Source organism: Anarhichas minor, unplaced genomic scaffold (genome assembly GCF_050575085.1).
Source record: "Anarhichas minor isolate MPS153535 unplaced genomic scaffold, ASM5057508v1 ptg000050l, whole genome shotgun sequence".
Lineage (NCBI taxonomy): Eukaryota > Metazoa > Chordata > Actinopteri > Perciformes > Anarhichadidae > Anarhichas > Anarhichas minor.
The window spans coordinates 277,501-295,583 of NW_027466496.1; the positions used below are offsets into that span (position 1 = coordinate 277,501).

An 18,083-nucleotide genomic window follows, 5' to 3' on the forward strand; every position below is an offset into this window, starting at 1 on the left:
TCCCAGGCTCCGTCGCTGTCCTCATCAGAGTCAGAGTAGGACTGGACCAGCTGCAGCCCTGTGGCTCCACTCCCATGGACCAGCCGGACCTGGCCCCTGCGCACACACACACACACACACACACACACACACCACATTAGTTTAACAACCAATGAATCCAAATGGTAACACAAGATCAAATTAATCTGTCGGATTTGTGACATTATTCACATGAATAAAAAACAAATCACCACAAGACAACAAACCGGGCCCAGAAAGTGTAAAGTACAAACACTGTTTGTTGTGTTATTGTCAGTGTTATAAAAATACAAAGAATCATCTGAATTCACCTCCTCAGTAGGTAAGCCAGCACTTCAGCTAAGTCAACGTCCTCCTCTGATGCGGTCTGTCTGTCTCCTTGCTGCCTGTCTGCCGTCCTGCGGCCCCGGCTGCTGCTACTACTACTGCTGCTGCTCTGGTTTGGTTCTGGTGCTTCAGGCTGCTCAGCTGGGTTGCCACTGGAAGAGCCCCTTCCACCAGACATCCCAGAACTGGACTGAGAGCCCATAGACTGAAGAGGGCCTAGCGAGGAGAACATTTAGAAATGAAATGACAGCTTTAGATTTACCTGGGGTAAGCCAGGGGAACACAGATGCAGGGTGTGTTGATGGTGAGCAGAGAGGAGATGGGGGAAACAGAAGTTAGGTAATAATGGCTGCAGGAGAGGCTGCGTTAACGTTAGCTAAATTGACATCAATTCAAGCGATTTACTCGAGCCACCGTACTTCCGCTTCTACAAAAAGAACAAACTACTTGTTCTGCAAACAGCTCCACCGGCATATTCGTACTGTGCGTTAGCTCATCGCCATTAAGATGCACAGGTTCATTTTTGTTGAGCTAGCTAAGGATGCTAACGACTTAACGTTAACATTACCGTCTGGCTGTCAAACGGTCTCCTTGACAGCTCGGCGGTCCAGCTCTTTTGTCGTTTCGGGGCGAACTTAACAATTTTGCCCCGACGCGTAACTACCTCGAGGTCTAGCGCCCAACGTTTGTGGCGCAAAAACAGCTGAGGTTTGACAGCAACACAGTGAGGTCTGATCTGTTGGCTAGCAGGGCCAGTCGTGAATCGCCATGTTGTTTACAAAAGTGTGAAAAAACCCTGAGCGTGTCCCTGCCCCTTCCCCGTCACGTGATCAGCCGCGCTGTTTGACTGAAAACCAATGGCAGTTCAAAACATAGGAGTATATATATATATAGTTGTATGTATATATAATATATTCAAACCAAAAAATGATTTACGCAAAACAAATCATAAAGGCATACACAGAAAAGAAACAGGCAGAAACCAGTTAAACAGAGATAAGATAAAAAATCTATCATACAGCTCTGAAATAAGATGTCAAACAAAATTCCCAGGCTGTTGAAATATGCCTCACCCCAAAGATGAATGCATTTCCTTACAAGTGAAAGTGACATTCTGTTTTTTTGCTCAGCCTAATTATCTGCCCTGATCTTTGCTTTGAAATGTTAAGAGATCATTGTGCTTGGTATTAATTTGCCATTAATATGGTTTACATAAGCCCAGGGCTCCTGAAAAACACATTTACTATGAAGATGTCACACCTAATAGGACATCATAATGCGTTGTTAAGGGTTGCACTTGGTGGTATACAGTTGCTGTTTGAGGCATCTGTTCCCAGGCGTCCTCAATCACATAATCTAGCTATAGCTGGTGGATAGCTTTGGTGCATATCTCAGCGATTTAAATCAACTGAACGTGTGATTTAAATGTGAATACTTGTGTTGCATTCTGTGAAATCAGTGTTATGAAGTGAGCTGCAGGTATAGTTAAGGGGCTGTGGTTGTATGCTTTGGAACCTTAAACCTGCAACCTGTGTTTGTGTGTGTGAGTTTGCATGTATATGTGTGTGTACTTTTACATGCACTATTGTGTTGTTTTCACTGACTTGTAAAGAGTAAAGAGACTCTCTGGGCACATGTGCACTTTAAATGAACTGAAGTTAAAGTTAAATGTGTGGTGACCTCAAAAGCTAAAAATATTGTCTTGCACAGTAACATATCCATTCATGCTTTATGTATTACATGTAATTACTGTGCATTTTCTGTAAACTCCATGCAAAATTGAAATTTTATTGTTTTGTTTTTGTCGTGTATGAAGAGAGCAGCTGCGTTATGATGTGGCCTGTCAGTGGAACTCAGTGGTCGTGCATGAAGTTGGCCTCCAGTGTCGTCTTCCTGTGTAAAAGGACGAGGACTGTAGGGACCCAGCTGTCAGAACGCAGACTGACAGGACAAGCCTGGGTGTGTGTCTCTCAAATGACTGATGATTGCTCTCTGTCTGAAAAAGCTTCCCCATGTATCACATTACTCTGTAGTGTATACACTCTGTTATTGTGTGTGTCTGTGAGTGTGAGTGCATCACAGGTGTCCGGACAAAGCTGCCTACAACAGGTGCTGGTGTTGGCAGTAGAAACGAGACCAGCCGAGCGATCAGTCGGGGGGCTTATTTCAAGCTCCCAGAAAATGTTTCTCATTATAATGAGAAAACATCTGCCGCTACTGTAAAAAAAAAAAAAAAAAGTTCTGTCAATTCAACTAAGTTATTCTGTCGTTTTAACTAGATTCAGGATAGATCTCTTGTACAAACAAAAAGGCTAAGTAATATATACGACACTCTGTTGGAGTCAGCTGAATGGATTCACTGTTACTCCTCCTACATACAAAACACCCTGAAGAAAAATATTTGTAGTGTAATGATTGGCTTAAAAATGTTGAATTATTATAGTGTCATAAAAATATGCAATGCAAAAGTTCCTTACTTTATTTATTTATTTGCTGCAAAAGACGTTTCAATTCAGTGCAAAACAGTATTTTATCATTCATACATGCGTGCATTGAACACTTTGCTGACCTTTATTCCATTTCAAACCATACGCCATAATTCAAAGAGCGAAAGAGAAGTCATTCATCTTTTTACAACCCGAACATGACATTTTAGCCCTTTAACCCATTTCGTAGTGCAGCTTTTTGTGACATCAACATGAATGTAAAGATTTTAAAATGTAAACTAGCACTGAGTGAGAGCTGCAGCAAATTGGATCACGCTTGTTGATGTAAAACCAGGAGCAGCCACATTTGCACACAACCATCTGTTCATAAACAAGAAGAATCCAGCTTCTGAAGTCAGCATAAGAAGCAATGGTTTCTCCATCTGGGAGTGTCTAATAAATTCTAATCGCCTGTCTTTTTAATACAACACAGTACAAAACAATCATCATTAATAGGGAATCGACAGTATTGCACCCTATTTATTTCCAGTGTTCACACTTCCTCTGATACGCTTCATAGTCAGACACAAATATAACTGTTGCATGTGGTTTGTATAACATGTGAAACTAATAACATGTTAGAGAACATGTTCCCTCAGTAGTTTTGCATGGTGCTCTGGGTAATTTCTTTGAAGGTAAACATTCATTTTCCCGTCAACTCGCTGATCTCCAGTCAGACCTGAGAAGAAGAAGAAGAAGAAGAAGAAGAAGAAGAAAAAAACAACATTTACAGAATGGCAAATTGATATCTTACCTGATGAATATAATACATGACTGTGTTTGAATTCACACAGAGGTTTTGGGCGGTTTGACAGCTTTGAGCTCACCCAGTTTTCCAGCCGTCCTTTCGATCTTCTCCAAGGCAGACTGCACGTCTCCTCCGTCTGGAACCAGGACCTCTATCTCTCCCACCTGGTAGCCAAAGTCAGCCTGGTCCAGATCTATCTGCACCCCCTTCTCCTCTAACATGAAGGACTGCCGCACTGTTGTGAAATCTGCGAAGCGCACCAGATTCATTTCGCTCAGCCAGGACTCGTCCTCCTGTGAGGGGCTTGCCTCGGTCTCTCCGTCTTCACGAATGTCTTTCATGACCTCTCTCACTCTCCGTTGGATTTCGGGCAGATTGGTTATCTCCCTGTAGCGAGAACACAGTTCTTTAGATTGTCCTCCAGAGGCCTCGTCCGTCCCGTTGACTGTCGTTGGGCACTTCAACTCCCAGCATGCTTTACGTTTACGCAGCCACATGTCTCTCAGAGTCAGGTCAAACTCGGGGGTGTCAAAATACTGGTCACGAAACTCCCGCCGACCAACACACACTGCTGAGCAAAAAGAAGTGGGAGGAGAGAGACAGCTGATGTAAAAAATGGAGAACTAAATATTAAAATGCTAACGAGGCTGGTACAGATAATTAAACTTCACTATTAACAAGAGACAGATGGCCAGTGTTACAGTGAAAACCACAGCAATTAGTGTCATTAAACGAAGTCCTTCAGTTGTCGTGGATCACAGCATCAGTTAAATGCCTCAGTTCTAAATTTACTCACGCATAAAATGTGTGGTAGACAAATTTAACACATACCCCCGATCTCCTCCAGTGTTTTTAGAGTGTCAGCATTGCACACGAATTTTCTTTCCACTTCCACACTCATCTGAAATGACACAATAAGATCAACACCAACGATACTGTATGCACACAAATCCAGCTAAAGACTGCAAGATTCACACAGATATTAGTCTTTTACAGTCTGTAACTTAATAAGGTTTACGTTTTATATAAGAATGTGTCTTATTTTTATTGAGTACGAAGGCATTTGTCATATTAAGAAAATAAAGTTGAATTTTGTTTTTTGACACTTTTTCTTAGCAACACCTTACAAAGTTTACCCCCCCAACACTAACTTTTAACAATAACTCAATTAAATGTAATGTATTATACACTAACCAATGGTGGAAACTAACTAAGTACATTTATTCAAGTAATGTGCAGTAAGTTCAGTAGTAAAGTTTAGAGGTACCTGTACTTTCCTTTTTATTCAAACAGATTATTTTTTATTTTCTATGTAATATCTTACACATTAAGATATTATTATAAAATATAAATTCATATAAATTATTTAAAATGACCTTCACTTCAATCTACTGTATTAAAATGCATCTTACACAGTAATGCACAATTAATAATAATAATCTAATACAACAATGTGTGTGCGTGTGACCTTTAGGCGTAATAAAGTATAATTACATTGTGTTATTCCTTAAGTAAAAGATCTGCTGCAATTAACCTATATTGAATCAGGGTTCTCATTTTTTAAATTATTTTATTGTCAAGCTCCACTGTAAACTGACAGTAAATGCTCAAAACGGAATTGTTCTTACCAACTATACCACTATAAATCACTATACAGCAGCAGCTCCTGTAGCCGCACCTGTGTCATTATGAATCAGTCTGGAACCATTTAACCGAAGCTGCTGTTGCAGATTTATACACGAACAAATCAAAACCTCCAAACTGAACCACAGAGTTCTACAAATCACCACCCGTGTAGCGAACCGCAACCTCACACACCTTCCTCAAGTCGAGTCCTTTAAATCCCAACAGTTCTGCATTAAAGAAGTGAGCGACGCATCAATGCTAATAACCCTCTACACGTCAGCGAAGTTTATTTTGCACAGGCGCAATTAGAGACACCTATCGAGGTATTCAGGAGCATCACTTCCTGTCCCAGTAACGCAGAGGCAATACAGATGGTGCCGTTTTAATCCCCCTGTGCTTCATAAATATTTATTCCACATACTCGACTGTTGATGTGCGCCACACCTATCATTTGATTGAAAACGTGTTATAATTCGCGTGTGTGAGGCTGATTAGAGCCTCGGCGGTTACACCTCTATTATTCAGCCTTAATTAACTCGTCACACTCTTTGTGTCAGTCCAAGTTGGCAGAATGGGGACTCATCTTTTATTCACCTTTAATGTAAAAACGAGTACGGGTTTTTACATTTAAATGGATTTAATGTAATCAAGGCATCGAGATCATTTTGGGGGGGAATTAACCATCGTGAATGTTTCCTGATGGCTCAATGTGATCGGAATTTCAACATACAGTCGCTAATCATCTAATATCTGCGGGGTTACATAAGGGATTTGATAGCCGCGTCTGTCCCTTCTGAATGTCAGCAATCAGCCTTGGGGGGAGCTGTGGTCTGTTTACTAGAGGAAAGAGGGGAAGGAGAGAGGGATAGGGCGAATGAAGGGAGGGGGAGAACAGGAGAGAGAAGAGAGAGAGAGAGGGAGAGAGAGAGAGCGAGGGAGGGCACGCAAGAAAACTTTTCACTTCTGAGGAGCCACGGAGGAAGAGCGTGTGTGTGTGTGTGTGTGCGTGCTGGAGCGGCGACCATGCAGGTAAAGACGCATTAGCTAATTGCTCCGAACTTAATTAAACGTCATTCGCGATCGGTTAATTGTGCTGCTTTGAGCGGGGAGGGTGGCCTGCGACTGGTAGAGGGCTGGGCAAACGACGGATCGTGCCCCATACTAATCCGATCCCTTGTAGGAATCCAACATTAAATCCAAACTTTTTTCTGCCTTCTCGTCTCTCTTTCGCCTGCTCCCCCGACACCACCCCCATCGTCGAGGCGACCGCGGCGCACGTACTCCGCTCCAAGTCGCTTTTTTTAGCGTTTAATTCGTTCGCCAATTACGGCTCGAAGCTGTTAAAATGGTAGTTTAAATGGCCATGTGTTGCACCGTAAGTATTTTAAGGTATGGATTCGAGCACTAGGACGCGTCAAAAAGGGGGTCTGCTGGGTTGGCGAGGGAGGAGGGAGCGAGTGTTTCCTAACACATCTGTAAACGGAGCCCACGCTCATTAATTAAATGGCTTTGGTCGGGCTAGGCCTCAATTTGCGCTGTTGAGCAGCAGGCGGCGGGCGGTGCAACACTAGATGCCCGATTGGCAGCCCACAATCAGAGGGGTAAGGAAACAACTCGAGGCCGAGGTTTTGTTGTTACGCTCGGTGAGAGTATTTTCAGTCCCGGGTGAACTCGCTCGGTGTATTGACGCTGCAGTTCCCACCTGGACCAGGCAGAGTTTGTAGGGAGCGGAGACGAGCCAGTTGGAGACAGTTTTGAGGAGCGGTTAATTATCTGCCTGCTAACAGGCTAGCTAGCGAAGTGACACGACTGTTACTAGCTCAACCTCCTTCTTGTTTATCACTTTAATGACCGTCCAGCTTCAACCGAGAGCCTGCAACGAGGTCATGCACACGCCTGCCGTGTCTTTCGCAGTCTCGGAGAAGTGTCTGGCGGTCACCGCGGGGTTATTTTTCAGTAAACTAAACAACTGAACAGCGTTTCCAGAAAGACGACTGTAATGCGACGTTACAGGGGGCTCCTCAACCTAGCTTGCTAGCTAATTGATTCGTCTCTGGTAGGCATAGCTAATTAGACTGCTCGTTAATTAGCCAGCTACGAGCGGAGATACGTCGATCTGGTTAAATCTTGGCTTTTAATTTATGAAACTCGACATGCGGAGCGTCCTAACACGATGTACGTTACTCTATATCGACTTGTCGAAACATTATCTGGTCATATAGCCCTGCTAGCTTGCTAATTGGCGTGACGAGGAAGTGGGGATTATGTGTTGGTATTTCTCCTCATGGGCATGGTTTCGCTGTCTTGGTTTCATTGTTGGCTCGTGAATGCTTGCAGAAAAATCCGTCAAAGCTGTGTTGTAGAATCCAGATGGTCTATTTTGACTTCCTTTTTAAAACTACGTGGGAGTAGCAGTTATTTGATCATGCAGGTCGAGCCTATGCAGTATGATTTCAGATCATAGTTGGTATATTGGCCACCTTCCTTGCCCTTGGTACGATACTCTATACTATATTTGTTAATTGTCAAACAATGCATGTTGTGATGATTGAGCCTAACTCCACTATATTCTGCTTTTAATACATTTAATGTGCACATGTTGTACCAGATCAGTTTGTGGAAAGTTGGATGATTTGCAAAGCGGTTTGAAACAATGACTCTTTTATCTCGAATTTAAAAGCACCATACGACTACCCCTTTTACATTTAAACAATTGCATTATGTAATTTGATACGATCCTTGCAGCCGAAATGTTGTGAACCTCCCTAAAAAACAGTTAATTGTCACTTCAAAGATATGTAAGGATGGGATACTGATCTAGGAGTACTGTTAAAAGGGACACGGCCTGCCTATTGAAAGGTATGGTAACTGGTCTCTGATTGTGTTTTTCAAATAGTTAAACATGGCAATGCATTGTGAGTGTTGGTCACCTATCTAAGGTGTGCAATCAAGTAACAGTATACATGTACCTTGGTGGGTGCAGCTCCCTTCTAGGTGAAATTGCTTCCTGACGTCACATTTTCTTTTCTTTCTCTTTTCTATTCTGCATTTGTGATAGATAATAGCGGCCCCAGAAAGAGTAGGATTATCTCACACCTATTTGTTTTGATAGGAGGAGTCTGGAGAGACAGTGAGTTGTGAAAGCAATGGAGTGGCAGAGTGGCTGTGCCCCCTGTGCCAAAAAAGGCAAACAGACAGATCCTCCCTGTCTCTACATCTCACTGAGCAACACAGCGTACTTCCATCTTGTGTCGACAAACTGCTGGACATTGTAAGTATGGCTAGGCCGTATGGCCACGCTATACTCCTCGAACGGGAGAACTGTAGTACTTTGGGTAGTACATTATGTGCGTAATGTTTAATGAGCCCACTTGTTACTGGCTGATGTACACGGTTTGGACAAAATATCAAACGCCTTGCAATGCATTATTAGCTCTGCAGTAAATACAAATGACGAGAGGAGAGGAGCAGTAGTCGCGTCACAACTTTCACCAAGATTTAAAATGACTTAAAAACATACAAATAATTATAATTTGTTTCTGTTACTTCGGCCACCTTCCGTCATATATATTACATGAGAAAGGATGCCTTAGATGGATGAATAACTTTATTAATACCCTGGTTTGGTCATCATGCAACATTAAAAAAAAACACAAAAGGAGACACAAGTGAGACGGGTTACATGTACGTGTTGGGAAATGTTATGAAACAAAACTGTTTATCTGTTGACGTGCTGGTATGTAATTACTGGGTAATAACAGTGCTCTTGGTCTATAATTCCGCTCTTATTTGTTTTCACCAAAATACAATAGCTATGTAAACATCAATGATCGAACACATTTCTTAATAAAATTCTTATCCAAAGAACCTCAGCTTAACAAAGTGATATTCGTTGGATAAGATGGTTTACCCACAATCCCGGCAAACATGCACACATTTCTGCATAATCCGTTACTACATTAGTAATTACTAGTGTGAATGTTGACTTTTGAGGGTTCAGATTGAGTTTTGGCAGTGTTTTGTTTATTTTGATGGTTTGAATATTACACATATTCAGGTGATATCTTTGAATTAACCAGTTACCATACATGTCGGTGTGAAAGTATTTGCTGAGTGGAGCCCAAATTAGGAAAAATAAGCACCTCAATGAACACACTCTGTAAGGGTCCATGACAGTTAAATATGTTGACCGTTAAGAAATAGAATTAATTTTATTGGTGGAGGAATTGATGAAAGACCTTTTAATTTATGCCTTCAGGGTAATTTGTAAATGAAAGGCAAGCCAAGCTATGTGTAATATGACCACACATCAATAGGTCACGCCCAAATGTTGTGCCGCTCAAAAGCTACATAGCATTCAGTTCATCCGAAAGGAGCTGTTACATAGTTAAGTTTGCTATGGGGATTTTGCTGACACTCGCCTTTCATTTTCTTTTAACAGGCTGTTCTAAAACAGGCTGGCAGTGGAGGAGAAGAGGACAAAAGTGCTCTAAAGTCGTCAGGTGAGTGTGAACATTTTTATTATCCAGCCAAACTTGATTTATTATGATTTTTTTTTGTTGGTGTTAAAATGGTGTTTCCAAACTACATGAAGGAAAAAAAAGAGTAATTTAAAGTGAATAATTGCACCTGATGTGGGTTGGCTGGGTACAGGCGGGTAAAAATGTTGATGTATGCACTTCTGTTATCAGTTAGACCTCCATTTACTAGAACATAAAAGTTAAACCTGCATATTCATTTTATCAGGTGCCGAATCCACACAACTGAAGCACACTGAAGACGTCTGTTCAGATCCCTGCCAATCTAGCGAGAGTTCAGACGCTACCCAGACGCTGGGAGACAAAGACATGGAGGAAGAGAGAATAATGGAACAGGCGGGAGGTGAAGCTGAGCCGGAGCCAGAAGAGGAGGGAAATCGAGTCACAGGAGCCAAACGGCAAAATGCAACTGAAAACACAGCAATCCCAGACAGTCGTGAAAAGTCGGTTGGTAAAAATGGTGCGCCAGCTGAAAATAACACCCAGTCATTCAAATGCAATGCCTGCCTGGAAACTTTTTCTGGCAGAACTGCCTTGAAAGTTCATTACAACTCAGCGTCCCACATTCAGAGGATGACAACAGGCTCTGCAAAAAAAAGTGGGGACATTAATCCCCCGACTCCCCCAGTCCCTGTCCTGTCTCGGCCATACATATCAAACAAACCCTACCAGTGTGCTGTATGTCGAGTCTCTTACAATCATGCCATCACCCTCGAGAGCCATATGAAATCTGTCTTGCACCAGACCCGCAGCAGAAATGCGGGAATTGTTGCACTTGCTACAAACAGCGCAGCTGCCTCTGCTAGTTTGGGAGGTACCACCACCACCAGTGCTCTAAACACTGTAGTGACCACATCTGGAAGTGGAACCAGTCAGTTAGTTACCACCACCAACTGTGCTGGTCCCGGGACATTGATGGTGACTACCACAAAAGACGGCGAGCAGATTCAAGCTTCCCAAGTGGCTCCCTCCCTCCTCACCTCCCCTGTGGCCTCGGCTCAGGCGGTCTCGGCCTTTCTCACCCTCCTCACATCTAGTCCCAACACCCTCTCACACTCCCTCCTCCCCTCCCTGTTTGCGGCCGGTGCTGCTCCTGGTGCCACCGTACCTCAACTCGTGCCTCATCCTCAAATGGTCATGCCCTTGATCTTGAATGGGCTCCAAGCCCAAACCCAGCAGCACATAGAGAACCAGCAAGGCCAGCTCCTGACCCAGTGTGTGCCATTTGTAGGTCTCAGCACAGCCCAGCAAGCCCTCCTAACCCAAAGACTTAACAGCTTACAGAACCAGTGGCCCTCTGCAGGAGTTCCAACAAACATGCAGCCCTGCCTGGACAAGCAGACTGTAAAGTGTGAGAGAGAACAAGAAAGACAGGACAGTGACGAGACACGAGAGAAGGTTTCAGATCCCATCAAGGGCGGGAATAACTGGACTACAGAGAACATTGAATCGGAGAAACTTATGGAAGAGGACGGTAAAGAATCTGCACAGTGTCCTAATGTAGAAGGAAAAGTGAAGGTTGAGAATAACGAAGACAATGGGAAGGCGCATAGAGATAGCACAACAGATGGAGACAGCTCGACTAATCAGTTGGACCTGGAAGGTGATAAAGCAGCTAGCCTCAATCTCTCCCCAGTGGGCACAGAGAAGAGCCTCCGCAATAAAAATGTCTCGCCTTCTGCATCTGTGCCCAGCAACTCGAGCCTCAGTCCTTTAAATTTAAACCTTACACTTAGCCCTGATTCTACTCCTCAAAAATCACATTCGGGCACCAGCCCCTGTGGCTCTCTTGGCACCCCAAAATCTAGCCCGAGTACAAATGCCTTAACTAACAACCAAACTCGACCCCATTGTAATGCAATGGGATCCATTTATCCAGACCTTCCAGTGCTGTCGGAGTTCCAGTCGGAAGTTCTCTGGGCATTCTTTGAGTCGCGAAGTGAGGCAGACGCTGCAAGTCCTCCCCGTGAGGACTGCGAGGCGCTGGGCAGAGAGGTGGGACTTTCTGAGGAAGGGGTACGCAAGTGGTTGAGCCAAGCCCGACATGCAAAACGGAGGCAGAGGGCAACAGAGTTGAAACATCTGCAACGCTTGGCAGGATTCACAAGGCACACCCAGAGTTCTGACTATGACGACGAGGAGAACTCCCTGATTATAGCAGAAGGTGAGGATGATGTTGAAGCGTCGGGCAGTCAGGCAATGGATCTGTCTAGTACAAGAGGGAAACGCCGAAAGAGAGATTTGGGAAGGGAGGGTCAGGGAGATTCCTGTCTCACTTCTGACTCCGAAAATGAGGTATACACCTCTGTCATTGTGTCTGATGAGGAAAGCCAGAATGGGTCTTTGAGGGAGGGCCCTGAGAGCCCTGCTAAAGATGAAGCACATTGGGAAGTCCATGGCGATAAGGGGCCAGTTGGAGGAAAGGTCTTGCGCTCCACAACTGTGTTTCTCTCTGATGCAGAGGATGAGTATGAAGATGAGGAGGGCGGAGGGGGTCAGAGAGCAAAGAGGAAAAAACGAAAGGGGGAGTTTGAGCGCGATGAGGTGGAGGTAAAGAAGGAGAGACAGGACCCCGATGTGGATCTAGAGTTGGAGGCCCAAGGGGATCCTCCAAGTTCACAGTTTCACGCTGAGATTCCAATCAGTGCCCTCCACTCACTTCCACTGTCCCTTGCTCCTTTTTCTACTCAGTTCCTTAGCCCCTATGTCCTCTCTCTCACTCCTTCAGTGGTTGATGGGAGCAAAGTACCCATTTTTCCTAACCCACCTACTATCACACGCTTCTCCAGCTCTCTCCTCTCGCAGTCTCTCTCCTCCCACAGCCAAACTTCCCACTACCTGTCCAATGGTGGCGACTGTGAGTCCGCTCTGGATCTCAGCATGGGGAGGAACAACAAATCTGCTTCTTCCTCATCATCTCTCGCTGATAAAATTGCAGCGCAGAAGGGACAATTGCTGGATGGGCTTGGCTTGAGGCCCACATCCAAAGGTCTGGTTGTCGTCCAGGTGAAGCCTGAACCCGTTACTTCCATGCTGTCTTCCAACAGCAGTATGAGTCTGTTGAACTGCAACAACATGACAAAGTCTAGCATTTACATGAGGGCAGCAGAGAAAATGAATGCCACGCTATTGGAAAAGGAGAGAGAGAAGGAGAGGGAGCAGGAGCAGCAGCAGCAGCAGCAGAGAAAGTCCAAAGGAAAAAGGTATCGGGATATGCGACGTTCAAGGACCATCATTCAGGCTGAACAACTTGACATTCTGTATGGCTGCTATTTCAAAGACCCAAATCCTGGGAAACATGAGTTTGAACAGATTTCAGAGTGGGTCCACCTTCCAAAGAAGGTTGTTCAGATTTGGTTCCAGAACATGAGGGCGAGGGAACGAAAGGGTGAGGTCAGATTCATCAGCGATGGGACCCTGGCAGCGGTTGGCAAACCTCTCATCAAATTTACCTGGCCTCTTTCCAAACCCATTTTCTCAAACAAGCCTGCTCCAAATAATACCGGGTGCATCACAACCACTCCAATTGTGCGCACCCTCATTAAGATGGAGAGAGATCCTGTGAAGGAGCTGGGCAAACATGCCATGGTGAAAAAAATAGCCCCAGTTCCTATCAAGCCCAAAGAGGTTGTTTCCTCTACGACAGTGTCTCCTGTGAGTAGCAGCAGCAGTGCTTCTGCAGTGCCAAAGACCAAGCTCGAAACCACCAGCAATGTCACTATGGTCAAAGTTGCACATAAAGTCCTCACCCCTGTCCTTTTACCGCCACCCAAGGATCCAATCCCCATTGCCCCACGACCGGCCCAGAAACGAAAGCTAGAAGAGGAGAGCGAGGAAGAAAAGACCGATGACGAGAAAGACGACGAAGACGAGATGGGTTCTGGACCGGGAACCACTAACCGCATGGTGCCCAAGCTGCCCACAACTCCCATCAACAACAGGCCTCATGCCACAACAGTGGTGTCACAAAAACAGAACGGGCTCAACTACTGGACCCCCAAGGTCCCAATTAAGATCAACACTCTATCGAGAGAACAACTGGCTCTTCCAACACACGCATCTCGTACCATCCCCCCTCCTCCAACCCCCAGCATCGCGCCAGTTAGCCCGAACACCCCCAGCTCTGCCAAAGTGGCCAGCCCCTCCACCCCGGTCCTAGCGAAATCAAGCCCGACAGAAAGCAGCTTTCTGCCCCACTCATCCAGCCGTAGGCCACGCACGCACTTGTCCTGCCTACAGCTGTCCATTCTGCAGTCCTGTTACGAGACCTGTGCCCACCCTAACGCCATGGAGTGTGAGGCGATCGGCACCGAGCTCAACCTGCCGCTCAAGGTGGTGCAGATTTGGTTCCAAAACACCAGAGCCAAGGAGAAGCGCTGGAGGCTGCAACAAGAGAAAATGGTGAGCTGGAAAGTAGACTTACGATGCAAGTTTTTATTAAGCCTTTGGTACAACATCACATAATTGTTACTACAGTAAGATAGACTAATAAAGTTAACGGTACGGTAGGTCAATGAGGAGAGGAGCATGTTCTTTTGTTGGCATCACTTTGCTGCTTTGCACCTTTTTATTCAAGGGCTGGGCAATATTTTTACATCGTATATTGACTTTCAGTGGAATCAAATTGTCATGCACTTATTGTTTTGTTATATTTAATGACATTGAATGATTTCAAGCTAATTTTACTTAAAATCATTGAAGTTTTTGTTTTACAAAACATACACACAAGAGCTTTCTCTGCATAGCAGTGGACCACAGGTCATTATTTAATGCATTATTTAATTGTGATAAAAATATGTCAGTCTTCTCATTAATATTATGAAATTGATTTCCGCTATAGTGCTCTCTTCAAGTGATTATATTTCCTCCTGAAAGCTAAATGAGTACACTGCAGCTGACATTCACCGTTTTTAACATAGAGTAATACCACAAACTAACTGGCATCTATTGATTTACGAGTATTGCTTGCCTTTGAGTACTATAACTATTGCTCAGGAACACACACACATGTTGCTGTCTATGAAAACAAAGCTAAACAAAATATTACTGTCCAAAAAAAACTGAATTGCTAAATTATGCATATATCAATTATATAGATTGTTCAGTTAAACCTGTTGAACTTTAAATGATATGACATTAAACTAATTCCCTCGCTGGTCCTGTCTGTCCTCCCCACCTCCCCATTCCCAGTCTCCTCTGTCAGGTGGAAAGGTGGACATGAGCTCAGGAAGCTACCTGCAGTACAACGCTCTCAAAGCCAATCGTCCCATCCTGCCCAAACCTGTTCAGCTGACCGTCACCGAACCTCCAGCTTCCCCGACGGCCGGCCAACCGGTGCCAAAGGAGACCCTGACGGGCCGCTGTGATGCCTGCAACGTCTCCTTTGAATCCCGGGCTGCAGCGAGGGCCCACGTCTTCTCCCCGCGACACCTGGCGACCCTGAGAACCACTAACTTTGGCCAGCCGACAACGCTCGTCAACAAGAACGGAACCGGTAACGGAGGATCTCACTCCACTCCGGTAACCAGCTCTGGAGGGGAGGTGGTGATTGAGTTGCCTCCACCGACGGCCACCAGCAACAGTTAAAGACTCGGATCAGGATTGGTCTGCACACTGACTATTCTTGGACCCATTTGGGCTCCTCAGATTTTAATAAACAAATTTGAGCACTAATCCTCAAAAGCTAATATTCTTTAGTTTTTGAAGTTGGCTCCCCCTGCACCCGCTATCCTTTTGCTTAACGTTCACTGACTCGAAATCCGTTGATCTATAGCGCTCACCTGAAATCCAATCCAACAGCAGACTATTTCCTTGCTGCTTCACACTGACTCAGTTGCTGTCTGATAAGTGATGAACACATCTCAAGTCTCCTTCAATCCTTACACACTTTATCCAAAACATGTTTGATCCTCAGCCAGTGGTTATATATGTATATGTATATATATATATATATATGACCTTCCTATAATTTGTAAAGGCACTCAACTTGCCATGCTTGAACTGTGCTATCCTGAAGACAAATGCAAAAGTGTTTCCTCTTTGGAAGTGGCCATTTGTCAGAAGGCCTGGAAGTTTTCTGGGATAATAACATGAAATAACTCCCAGTTTTCTCCTGTGGAAATGTATTTCTTTCACTTCTAGGGCAAAGGTTGCTTGGATATAATATAACTGGACTGAACCATTGGGAGAGGAGGACCTGGTATTAACTGTCACCTTTTTTATTTTCTACAGGAGTGTGATCTGAAGAGTGTTGTGTCCACTCATTTGGGATTAAAAAAAAAAAAAAAAAAAAAAGGTACTTTAGAGAGAATAGGGCTGTTGAATTGTCCCCATTTACATGTTCATAGTTTTCACGACAATCCTAATAGACAGGGCAAAAAGAGAGGCTGAGGAACGTAGAGTCTTGGCATACCGCACTTTGACACATTTTACATTGTTTGAAATGTTTTTAAGCATTCTAATGCAAGTGTCTTTTTTATGGAAAGATACAATAATGCATGATGGATGCCTTAATATAAATTACGTGAAATAAATTGATTTTTGCTAGTCAATAAAACATGCTTTAGGTGTGAGCATAATTGTGCAAGAAGCAGACCTGGGTATGTAAATGAAGAGTTCTGTTGCAAAATGCTTTTATATCAATCTTTTTGGGGGAAATATCTGAATGTTATATTCTGTACCTAGAACATAGCAAATCCTGCCTGTAAAGTTGCCAGCGTCCTCTTGGCCAAGGACTATAATTACATAATTACCAACTATCTTGTTTTTATTACAAATTACTTCGATCCTGTGGATTTCACTTTCCCTCCAAATGGTCTATATCTCATTTTGAAATGCAGCTCTTCAAACCTGTAGGGGGAAAAATAAATGTTTTCACATGCTGTGGGTGTGTTACGAATAAGACCGCCTTAAGAAGATACGCCACCAGGTATCTGGATTCAAGCCCATGTGATCCTTGTATAATGTAATTAATTTCACCCTCGCCTTGCACGGTGGGTCAGACCAAATTCGTCAATTTACGGTTTTTCCTTGCCATACATACTGTGCATAAGACAGGAAAGATACTCAATTTATTTGCTTCAATATTTATATAAATGCCAATTATAAGCGATTAAAAACTGGTGTAACAGACTTTTTTTTTTTTATTTAGGTCAAAAGCCAAGCCTCTAGAAATATGAAGAGAACAGGGCTTGAAATGGGCAGTTTCCCTTACACCCCCCCCCCCCCCCCCCCCCCCTCGTTTTGATACAGAGTTACTAATTCTGGAAATGTACGTGCTGTGAAATGAGATCTCATATCTGGAAACCATGACAAGGGAGAAAGTTGGGTATTACTAGTATCCTCAAGGGACTAACGAATACTCAGCTCTTGAGAGCAAATTAGGAAACATTAAACGTGTTGACTGAGAGCTAATAAGATGGTGCTGTGTTGAAGGACACTTAACATACTAAAGATGTTTTCCTTCAATTTAAGTTGTATATTAATGTTACTATTGATAGTTTTAACAAAATGCAAAACTAAAACATGAACTTTTGTAAAGAAATATATTAAAAAAAATAACTGATATTCCAAAGTAATCCTCCCTTTGCTTTCTGTCATTCAAAAACCAAAAAGCAATCCTGAGGTCGACAGAGAGCAGGAGAGGTGTTCGTAAAATGCAAACTGTAAAGGACGTCCCACGGCTTGACACTTGCACTAGTCCACACAATTTTTTTGCACAAGCTACAGACATTTCAAACGAACACAGCCATTAACATGGCATTAAGAGTCACTTGGTGTGTTTTTTGAAACGAGGAGGGTTAACCATGTCCTTTCATGAGTAATAATTTGTACTCTGTTGGAAACTGTATCTTGTGTGTAAAGCGAAGGACTGGAGTGCTTTAACTTCCAAGACTGGGATTACACACACGCACACACACAGACACGGTGTTGCACTGTCCAAACTAGATAGGTTTTTATGGAGATCTGCTTTTTATTCTCTTATGTTTCATTGTCACTTTGATTATCACTATTGTTATATCTGTACTACTACTTATACGATTTATCATTACTACCCATCACTGTTTTTGATTATTATTGATCCATAATGGTTTTAAATGCCACCTCTCTGCTCATATACAATATGGTATTCCTATGAATATTGAACAATAATAGTGGCAGTGTTGTTATGAATTGTTAGATTTTTGATTAAGCTTATTCTTTTTCCTCCTCACTTGTACCTGCCTTTTTGTGTTTGGTCTCCATTATGCTTTCTTTGATATACAGAAAAACAAATAAAATCAGTTGAACAACAAAGCATATCTGTCTGATTGCAGTGCAAGAAGCAGACCTGGGTGTGTA

The 18,083-nt window shown here is 43.5% G+C and overlaps 3 protein-coding genes across 8 annotated transcripts in view; 1 reads left to right on the forward strand and 2 right to left on the reverse strand.

Moving 5' to 3' along the window:
- The window catches only part of dcaf11 (ddb1 and cul4 associated factor 11), an 8,929-nt gene extending 7,792 nt beyond the window's left edge, over nucleotides 1–1,137 (reverse strand). Inside the window, exons 1-3 of one of the 2 annotated variants that reach the window (XM_076112493.1) lie at nucleotides 1,010–1,137; nucleotides 330–561; nucleotides 1–96 (exon numbers count right to left, since the gene is read on the reverse strand). The exon at nucleotides 1–96 is cut by the window's left edge and continues 32 nt beyond it. In XM_076112493.1, the coding sequence (XP_075968608.1) occupies nucleotides 1–96; nucleotides 330–547 (314 nt within the window). In that variant the 5' untranslated portion in view covers nucleotides 548–561; nucleotides 1,010–1,137. Of the gene's footprint in view, nucleotides 97–329; nucleotides 562–913 lie in introns of both variants that reach the window. The other variant, XM_076112492.1, reaches the window with a different exon arrangement.
- Nucleotides 1,138–2,758: 1,621 nt separating this feature from the next.
- Nucleotides 2,759–5,703, reverse strand: thtpa (thiamine triphosphatase). 2 transcript variants are annotated; one of them, XM_076112560.1, is made up of 4 exons: nucleotides 5,398–5,703; nucleotides 4,411–4,480; nucleotides 3,659–4,147; nucleotides 2,759–3,510 (listed from the first exon to the last, which is right to left on the reverse strand). In XM_076112560.1, the coding sequence occupies exons 2-4, from the start codon at nucleotides 4,478–4,480 to the stop codon at nucleotides 3,410–3,412; spliced, it is 660 nt and encodes a 219-aa protein (XP_075968675.1). In that variant the 5' UTR covers nucleotides 5,398–5,703; the 3' UTR covers nucleotides 2,759–3,409. The 2 variants fall into 2 exon arrangements, with proteins under 2 accessions (XP_075968675.1, XP_075968674.1); XM_076112559.1 differs by having other exon boundaries at nucleotides 2,760–3,510; nucleotides 3,659–4,150; nucleotides 5,398–5,700.
- Nucleotides 5,704–6,089: 386 nt separating this feature from the next.
- zfhx2 (zinc finger homeobox 2) lies at nucleotides 6,090–18,038 on the forward strand. 4 transcript variants are annotated; one of them, XM_076112553.1, is made up of 5 exons: nucleotides 6,090–6,234; nucleotides 8,318–8,476; nucleotides 9,647–9,707; nucleotides 9,952–14,144; nucleotides 14,934–18,038. In XM_076112553.1, exons 1-5 carry the CDS (start codon nucleotides 6,229–6,231, stop codon nucleotides 15,327–15,329), a joined length of 4,815 nt encoding a protein of 1,604 aa, XP_075968668.1. In that variant the 5' UTR covers nucleotides 6,090–6,228; the 3' UTR covers nucleotides 15,330–18,038. The 4 variants fall into 4 exon arrangements, with proteins under 4 accessions (XP_075968668.1, XP_075968667.1, XP_075968669.1 ...); XM_076112552.1 differs by lacking the exon at nucleotides 6,090–6,234 and adding an exon at nucleotides 6,310–6,580; XM_076112554.1 differs by lacking the exon at nucleotides 6,090–6,234 and adding an exon at nucleotides 6,617–6,806 and having other exon boundaries at nucleotides 14,947–15,100.
- The last annotated feature ends 45 nt before the right edge of the window (nucleotides 18,039–18,083 follow it).

Coding starts and splice junctions, on each gene's coding strand:
- thtpa (XM_076112559.1), bottom strand. CDS start 4,480: ATGAGTGTGGAAGTGGAAAGAAAATTCGTGTGCAATGCTGACACTCTA. Junction 4,151..4,410: donor AACACTGGAGGAGATCGGGG/GTATGTGTTAAA, acceptor CTTTTTGCTCAG/CAGTGTGTGTTGGTCGGCGG. Junction 3,511..3,658: donor AAGGACGGCTGGAAAACTGG/GTGAGCTCAAAG, acceptor TCTTCTTCTCAG/GTCTGACTGGAGATCAGCGA.
- zfhx2 (XM_076112551.1), top strand. CDS start 6,777: ATGCCCGATTGGCAGCCCACAATCAGAGGG. Junction 6,807..8,317: donor GGCAGCCCACAATCAGAGGG/GTAAGGAAACAA, acceptor TTGTTTTGATAG/GAGGAGTCTGGAGAGACAGT. Junction 8,477..9,646: donor TCGACAAACTGCTGGACATT/GTAAGTATGGCT, acceptor TTCTTTTAACAG/GCTGTTCTAAAACAGGCTGG.